The 8,534-nt window shown below is 40.7% G+C and overlaps 1 protein-coding gene across 3 annotated transcripts in view; it reads right to left on the bottom strand.

The window, feature by feature from the left end:
- Positions 1–8,534, bottom strand: part of Mak (male germ cell-associated kinase) — a 58,394-nt gene that overhangs the window by 32,837 nt on the left and 17,023 nt on the right. For all 3 annotated transcript variants that reach the window (XM_005398831.2, XM_005398832.2, XM_005398833.2), the window contains exons 3-6: positions 6,835–6,889; positions 5,781–5,902; positions 3,494–3,573; positions 1,850–1,982 (exon numbers count right to left, since the gene is read on the bottom strand). In XM_005398831.2, coding sequence (XP_005398888.1) covers positions 1,850–1,982; positions 3,494–3,573; positions 5,781–5,902; positions 6,835–6,889 — 390 coding nt within the window. The remainder of the gene's footprint in view (positions 1–1,849; positions 1,983–3,493; positions 3,574–5,780; positions 5,903–6,834; positions 6,890–8,534) is intronic.

Genomic DNA, 8,534 nt, shown 5'->3' with positions numbered 1-8,534 from the left:
TTTGAGACAGGGTCTCGCTATGCAGTTCAGTCTGGCCTTGAGCTCACTTTGTAGCCCAGGCTGCTCTTGAACTCGCAACGATCCTCCTGCCTCAGCCTCCCGAGTGCTGGGATTACAGGCATCTGCCACCACGCCCAGCTTCCCCGTATCTTTTAGAGAATACAGTTCACACTGTAATATCAAATGGTAAGGTAGCTGTAGATTTATACTAAGTAATAATCACTGGAAGGAATATTCAGACTACAGTATGCCCTACTCTCCTGAGTGTTTACTTCCTACGCCTCTTGTGCACCCCAAATTCTACCGGTGGACATCTCAAAGGCCACGGCCAAGGCCACAGCCCAGGGGCTGCCATGCCATGTGCCTGCAGACACTTCTCCAGCTGACACCCAGACTGAAGACCATGACTTAACACATTTTGTCGTAAAACCTCGTGAAAGGAAAAAAGTCCCGGGAAATCATGGACCAAACCAATTGGCTTGCTGTCTGTATGTCTTTGACATTACCCCGTAAGACTGTGGAGGAAGCAGGAGGCATCCAGGGAGGTCCGTCTGATCCCGCCTGGCGTATTTCAAAGAAACTGTTGATAATGGCATCGGGTGAAACTGTCCCAGGCAAACTGGACATACAGTCACTCTCTCTGGGGTCAGTCCTCAGACCTCTAACTATACCCATTCCCCTGGCAATCTCATCCAATCCTGAGATTTCTAACACTGATAACTAAAGGTGAAGTTTGTGATCCAGCCCAGTCCCTTCTCCAGGGACCTTTTCAGGGAGACATTCCACTAAGACAGCAATAGTCATGCAGGCGGTTGGTGGAGCTCTTGCCTGGCATGCATAGGCCCTGCGTTTGATCCCCAGCATAAATGTATACAAATAGAGTAATAAAAATAGCACTATTCCCTCTCCCTCCACATCTCCCAACTCCGTGTTCTCTCATTTTTTCTCCATAACAATGTATCCCCATGTGATGAATGTATATGTGTGTTTATTCTTTTTACTGGAGTATGATGTAATATAGGAAAATTTGCGCTTATTGTAACAGCTGCAGGGTACACTCATGGATCCAGCATCCAGGTCAGGGAATGCGCGTTGTTGTCCCCGAGGGCCCCTCACATACCAGTTACCGTTACCCACCCTCCATGGAGCCGTTATCATGGTATTGGCCAGTTCCCTCTATTTTGCACCCTATATAAACGGAATCACCCTCTTTCTGTTTGCCTTCTTGATCACAACATTCCCTTTGGGAGGCCCAGATGCAGTGCTGTGTGTAGCTGGAGACTGTCCGTTCCCGGGGCCGGTGGATGCGACTGGCTGCTGGTGACCGGCACTTGGGCAGTTTGCAGTTGGGACTACTACAAGCCTTTTGGTGAACACTGTATGCCTTTCCGTTGGTGATGCATGACATTTTTAGCTTATTTGTGTATCAGCTGTCATGTGAACAGCACAAGGCACAGGTTTTTCTTTTCCTTTTTTTTCTGGTACCAGGAATCGAACTCATGACCTCGCGCTTGCCAGGCAGGCGCTGTGCCGCTGAGCTAAATCCCCAGCCCCTTCTTTTCCTTTGTTTATGGCCGGGTTCCCAGTGTCTAAAATAATGTTTGGCAAATAGAAGGTGTTCGGTGTTATTTGTTGAATGAATGAATGAATGAAATCCTTTTCTTGCTCTTACTTTATTGATCAGAATAGTTATGAACCAATTCTTCCCTCTCTGTAAGGAATGTAGAATTCACTTCTATATTTTGTTTTAAATACCCAATATGGAACCTCCAGCAACACAGGTAGCAATTCATCCTGGGAAATTTCAATATAAACTTCTGCCTCTAGAGAACTCACTAAAGCTACTTACCATCTGGTAGATACATAATCAGTGTATGGTGGCTGTGACCTTAATTCTCTTGCAAGTCCAAAATCTGCAATTTTCACAAGTTCGGGACCCATACAAAGCAAGTTTTCTGGTTTCATGTCCCTGTGAAAAAAGCCTTGGCAAGACAGAAAGGATGACATCATAAATCATCATGACTTAACAGTTTTATTTGATGTCCAGACAAAATAAAACCGAGCCTCTCTGTTTAAGTAGAAGCATGGTGTTAGGAAATGAAACCATATTTATTACCTAAGAAGGGACGGACTATGAGGAGCCTGCTTGCAAAATGATTTGGCAAGCAAGTTCATGAAGGATGTAAGATGACTGCCCATTCAACCTTTCTTTTTGTGACTCCAGTAGGTTTGGGTGCGGGGATGAGAACGGCCACGGTAGGGTTATCTCCATCCATGCACAAATTTAAGGAAGCTGCAGCCACTGTTATCACCGTCCTGGAATAGCCGGGGAGACTGAGGCCCAGCGAGAAGTAGCCTGTGACTGTTCACCATTATTTAATGGTGCCAACCTGACTGGCAGCCACCCAAGGGACCGGGGGAGCACACTTCTAGGTGCACCTGGGCGGGCTGTGGATGTGTGGCCTTCAGTACTGTATCTGGCCCCTCGCCCTCTCCCCTCTGGCGCTGTTCCCCTGCTCTGCCCCTCAGCCGTCCCAGAAGCAAGCAGCTTGCTCCGCCACGCCCATCTGCCACGCCCATCCGCCATGATGTTCCTGCCTTGGAGCCCACTGACCACATCTGGATTCCCTGAAACTGTGAGCTAAATTAGTCTTCTCTTCCTTCAAGGTGTAAGTGTTGGGTATTGTGTCCCAGCAATACAAAAGCTGACTTCTCTACGGCCTAATTAATGCGTGGAAAATGCTTCCTAATGAAGCTGAAGTCCACAGAGCCATTCTTACTAGTGTCCTGTCACTGTGCAGTTCAATGCCAGATTCCCCGATTATAATCATTTACTTGAAAAGAATGTTAGACATAATGGAAGTGTACATACTCTAACTAACTTCCTCGTTTAAAATTATTTTAACAGCTCGGTTCTTCCTGGTAGCTAAGTCCATCGGGCAGCTAAGTTTTGAAAACCTCAATAGTTACCATGCTTATATTACCAATTCAATATATAAGCCACATGGTTAGTTATACAGGCTAACACACCATCCAGAAGAAAAGGAAGGAGAAAAGCTAGGAAGAAGAAAAAGAGAAAAGCCCTTCTTGCAAATCGGATGGGAAAGGTGTCTGTTCCTATGGGTGGTCTCGAGCACACTGAGGTACACAGAGGACGTGGATTCTGGCGGGTTCGCCAGTTACACAAACTACAGAGGGAACGTGGCTGTAGGATGGGTTGATGATGACGGCCCACAGACTGATGATCAAGGGCTTTCCTCTGTCTTTCTCCTAGGTTTGCTCTGCTATCGAGGCAGACAGCTGTAGATTTCAGATATTCTACTCTATAACAGGATTATACAATTTTAGATAAAAGAGCCACTTTAAGTAGACACATACCACAAACTTGTAAGTTATCTAATATAAAATTATTTAACCGTTGATACACAGTTCATGTGCTTGACCTTGACACTATTCTACAGAGGCAGGGCTATGAGACTTAGAAGAAACCTACCGTGCTTGTGGATAAATGCCAGCCCTTGCAATATCTGATACATAATGTTTCTGATGACCGACTCCGGGAACAGTTTGTTTCTGGAAGAAATGAATCCACAGTCATGAAATTCTGTGAGCCAGCCAGTACAAAGAAGAGAGATATTCTCAAACAGCACAAAGGAGGTAAGATACTCCACTGGCGTTGGCACCTCTGTTGGCTTCATGATACTGACTAAAACTATAATTTATAGATTTTTAGTGTTAAAGGTTATACATTTTTATTCTTATTATCATCATCATTATTATTATTTTGGTTTTTCTGAGACAGGTTTTTACTATGTAATTCAGGCTGGCCTTGCACTCAACATGTAGCCCAGGCTGGCCTTGAACGCATGACGATCCTCTTGCCTCAGCCCCTGAGTGTTGGGATCATAGGCACACACCACCATGCCCACATTAAAGATCATAAATTTAAAATGTGAAAATAGAATTTTTTGTTTTGATGTTTCTTAAGAAGTCAAATCTAAGCAAGAATCATTACACAAAGTTCAACAGCTAAATTCTAAACTGAACCAGAGGAGCAAAGTAAATTGAAAATTGAATCACTCTCAGATCAGATGAATGGCAAAGCTGCATTGTGGGCTCTAAGAATTTTATGAGCATGTGGGCTTCCATTCTATGCCACAAAGTGCTATGGTCAGGAGTATAGTAACAGTCACAAGTGAGTGCCATTTACATTCTTAATTCTAGTACCCACATTTTAAATAGGCAAATGCGGGCTGGGGATATAGCTCAGTGGTGCAAGCGCCTGCTTTGCAAGCATGAGGTTGTGAGTTTGATTCCCAGTACCAAAATAAAAAGTAAAAAAGTAAAAATAAAAAGGCAAATGAAACATTTTTAAATGTTATTTTAAAATTTATTTTAACATTATAGATACATAAAAACCGTACATATTAATGGGTACCATGTGACTTGCTGGGGTAGTGCTAGGCATTGAACTCGGGGCTTGGTACATGCCAGACAAGTGTCCAACTGGGTCCATCCTCAGCCCCCGGGATGTTTCGATACAAGTATATACTGTAATGTTTAAGTCAGCCTGAACACAGCTATCTCCTCAAACATTTATCATTTCTGTATGATGAAAACATCCAGAATCCTTCTAGCTTTTTGAAACATACAACACATAATCGTTACCTACAGTTATCAACTACACGACAGCATCATCAGAACTTCTTACTCCGGTCTAAGTAGCCATTGATCAGCCTTCTCTCTCTTCCTTGTCACTTGATTAATCTTAAACAATACATTTCATTTTAACCTAATATATACCGAATAGGATTCCAATATGCAAATCAGTATATATAATTTTCTTTGTTTTATACCAAGTTTTCGAGACTTGTTATATGATTTATTTTACATCTATAGTGGAGTTCGATTTAGACATTTCAAGGGCTCAGGGGGACACACGTGGCAGTGGCTGCGGTTTTAGGTAGGGCAGTTTTATATGGTACACGCGTAACGTCTCTACAAGGGTTCTGACAAGGCCTAAAGCAAAGCTGCAAAATGTTAACTTCTATCAGGCTACCAGTTACAGTGATTAATAATTAATTCCTCAAATTTTAGAGATTCTGCCCACAGATTTAACAGTCAAGGTCGGAGCTTCTTTGGGGTTGATAACACACTAAGTTTTATCATTCGCTTATGCATTCTAATGAGGGACTTTATCAAATCTTTTCTTGAAAGCTACTTCGCTCCTTTTCTCCTTCTTTCATTAACCTTTCACAAGGTGATAAGAGGACAATGAAGATAATTCCCTCAATTTTGCTGAAGGCCAGCTTTATTGCTATCAGACTATAGAAAGACTTTTATTTTATGTTAAAAAGTAAAATAGCAGATATATTTACATAAAATATTTATCTTGGCCTTTAAGGAATTATAAGAAAAAAGTAGTGGCTGTATCATACTTGGTTCTTTAACTTGTTTTTTTTTGAGACAGGATTTCACTCTGCAGTTCAGGCTGGCAGAGTGAAATCATTATTCAACTCATTATGTAGCCCAAGCTGGTCTTGAACTCACATCCTCCTGCCTCAGTCTCTCAAGTGCTAAGATTACAGGTATGAGCCACCACGCCTGGCATTGGTTCTTTAACATTTAATGTGCTACCATTTAACAAAAATAACAGAACTAATTAAATCTGCCTCTTACAGTGGTAAAACTATATATGAAATATGATACACTGAAAGGATGTAAGGAACTCATGGAAGAAATATTAGGGGAAAATATTGTTTTCCAAAATAAAGACATACCTGTCTTTCATTAACTGATAGAGATTTTCTTTCATATATTCAAATATAAAATAAAGATGGTTATTTTCTCTGATAACTTCTTTCAGTTTAATCACGTTGACATGATTAAGTTTCTTCAGAGACTGCAAAACAGCAAAGCATTCAAATTCTTAATGCAAAGTTACAGAAGTTGGCAAAATCTCATCAATGCTACATATAAATATAACCTCAAGTAATTTTCCATTTTTTAGATTAATGAATTACATTTTGGTTTTGGTTGAGACAGGGTTTTGCTATGTAGATCAGGCTAACCTTAAAACTCCAGGTGATCCTCCTGCCTCAGCCTCTGAGGTTTTTTTGTTTGTTTGTTTGTTTGAGATAGGATCTTGCTATGTTGCCCAAGCTGGCCTCAAACTCATGGCAATCCTCCTGGATCAGCCTCTGGAGTGCTGGGATTACAGGCATGTGCCACCACAAGTTACATTTTAATATCTATATAATTTTAAAAGGTCTTAGAACACCTATTTAAAACAAGTAGTAAATGCTTTAAGTAATGAATATTAATTATAAACATAAAGCCAGTCAACAACAGCTACCTAACATTTTAATCTTTCACTTTTTTCTCTTGGTCTGTCAAATTGGTCTCATTTTTTTTTCTAACAACTATGTAGTATTTTTTTTTTTTTTTTTTTTTTTTTGGTTTTTTTGGTTTTTCTCTGGTACCGGGAACCGAACTCACGACCTTGCGCTTGCCAGGCAGGCGCTTTTGCCGCTGAGCTAAATCCCCAGCCCCAACTATGTAGTATTTTAAAAAGTAAGTTTTTCCTTGAGGATAATATGCATTTAAAATGCTATTTTAATGGGAAAGAGAAATTCAGATGTGAAGGCACAGTTATTTTCAATTCTCCACTAACACCAGAGCAAGAAGAGGTAAGAAATTAGGGAGATAAACAAAAAACATAAACACAGTGATCTTTGGAATGCTTCCTGCAGAGAGCAGAGCAAGGTCCTTAGCTACTGTCCACAGGCTGCAGTAGAGTCACAGCCTTGGTTCTTTTCATCTCTCAGATTTTACCTTAACTTCTCTCAAGTTCATACATTCATCCCAAGAATAGAACTTTCTCTTCATCCTGAAATAAATAAAAAAGAAGGAAACATTTAGTGTATGGGGTTGAGGGTTCCAAGACACAAATTATAGCACTGGTTATACTTTACTACTTACTTTATCATTGATTAGGGTTCTCTTTGGGCAAGTTACGGTCCTTCCCTTTCTTGTGCCTTGAAAGGAAATCCCCTCTGCCTACATCTAAAGGGTCTTGGTAAAGGTCAGGCGCATCATGTCGGACCCTGTGCTTTTAACATGAAGGTGAGCTGCCATTAATCTGCCCTTCTGGGGTCGGTCTTAAAATCGTTCTAATCAATTTAATTGTGTTTTTCTGAAAGGGCCCCTTCCAAATTTCCTCTCTTTCTGGAACGTAAAAAGCATACGTGAAATACTATAGCTTGGAGGGGGACGGGAAAGAATCACAAATTCTGACAGCAAATTTAGTCAATGATGTACTTGATCTCACAACTTTTATATCATTACTTCAGCTTTAGACAAGAGGTCCAATAACATTAAATGATTTAAGTCCGCAAAAATCCAAAAGTAACCAAGCTTTAGAAATATCCACCTTCTTCCCTCCCTCTGTCCCTCTTTCTGATGCTCGCACTGAACCGAGGGCCCTTCTTGAATTCGGTTCTTTACGTCTCCTCTTCCATCTCAGGGCTGGTTACCATTAGACAAACACGTATCAGAAGTGCGTTTACAGTAATAAAGTAATTCCCCCATGTATACCACAGACAGAGGTTATGTTTTTATACATAGGGACTTTTAGTCATCATACAAAATAGGAAACAAAAGAACAAAACAGAACAGGATTCATGTTCTAAAAATGTTTCTTCTGGTGTGGAAATTACGAGGCTATATTGTCAACAATAAAAGCCAAATGTATTATTCTACTGCTTTCACGTCATATTATAATCTGTTGAGATGTCCTAGAAGATCCTCAGGAAGCTTAAAGTTACTTTATTAATTACAGGAATTCTTCTAATCCAGAGCCTCTCCAAGGGTGTAACAGACACAAGGAATGAAGCACAGAACTCGCAGCATAAAGTTCTTAGGTGGGCTGGGGAACTGCATGGCCCGGAAGCAGAACTGCATGCCCCGGAAGCAGAACTGCGCGGCCCAGAAGCAGACCCTTGCTCAGTCACTGTATGACTTTAGTCAAGTTATTTAAGGGCCCCCCGTGCCTCACAGTAACCGTAAAGTAGAAACTACTGAACAAGAAGAGCTATTGTAAACTGCTTAGGTTTGACAATTAGTAAGTACTAGACATTCAGTTTTTAAAAACAATTATCTACAGTCTACTACGAGACATGAAGAACATCAATGCTACCATTTCTAAAAGATCCTTAAAGAGTGAGAATTTCATCGATAGTCATTCAGACACTAGAAACCTATGAAGCAACTTGATGAAACTGAATTTACCAGTTTACCTGGCCATGCTTTTCCAGTGCTGTGGATTAAAATGTCTTACTGTAACGCAAAAGATAAATTTAGCATAACGATGAATTTAAAATAAAAATCAATTCAAATATATCTGTAAAAATAGTTTAATAAAATGATTACATCCATCCCAAATTACACATATAATCTGCTATTTTTTTTTTTTTTTTTTGTCTTTTTGAGACAGGGTCTCGCTATGCAGTTCAGGCTGGCCTTGAGCTCACTCT

Source organism: Chinchilla lanigera, unplaced genomic scaffold, assembly GCF_000276665.1.
Source record: "Chinchilla lanigera isolate Chin_1 unplaced genomic scaffold, ChiLan1.0 scaffold00064, whole genome shotgun sequence".
Classification (NCBI taxonomy): Eukaryota; Metazoa; Chordata; class Mammalia; order Rodentia; family Chinchillidae; genus Chinchilla; species Chinchilla lanigera.
Note: the sequence above shows the minus strand (reverse complement) of the source record. Positions and strands in the feature narration are given on the sequence as shown.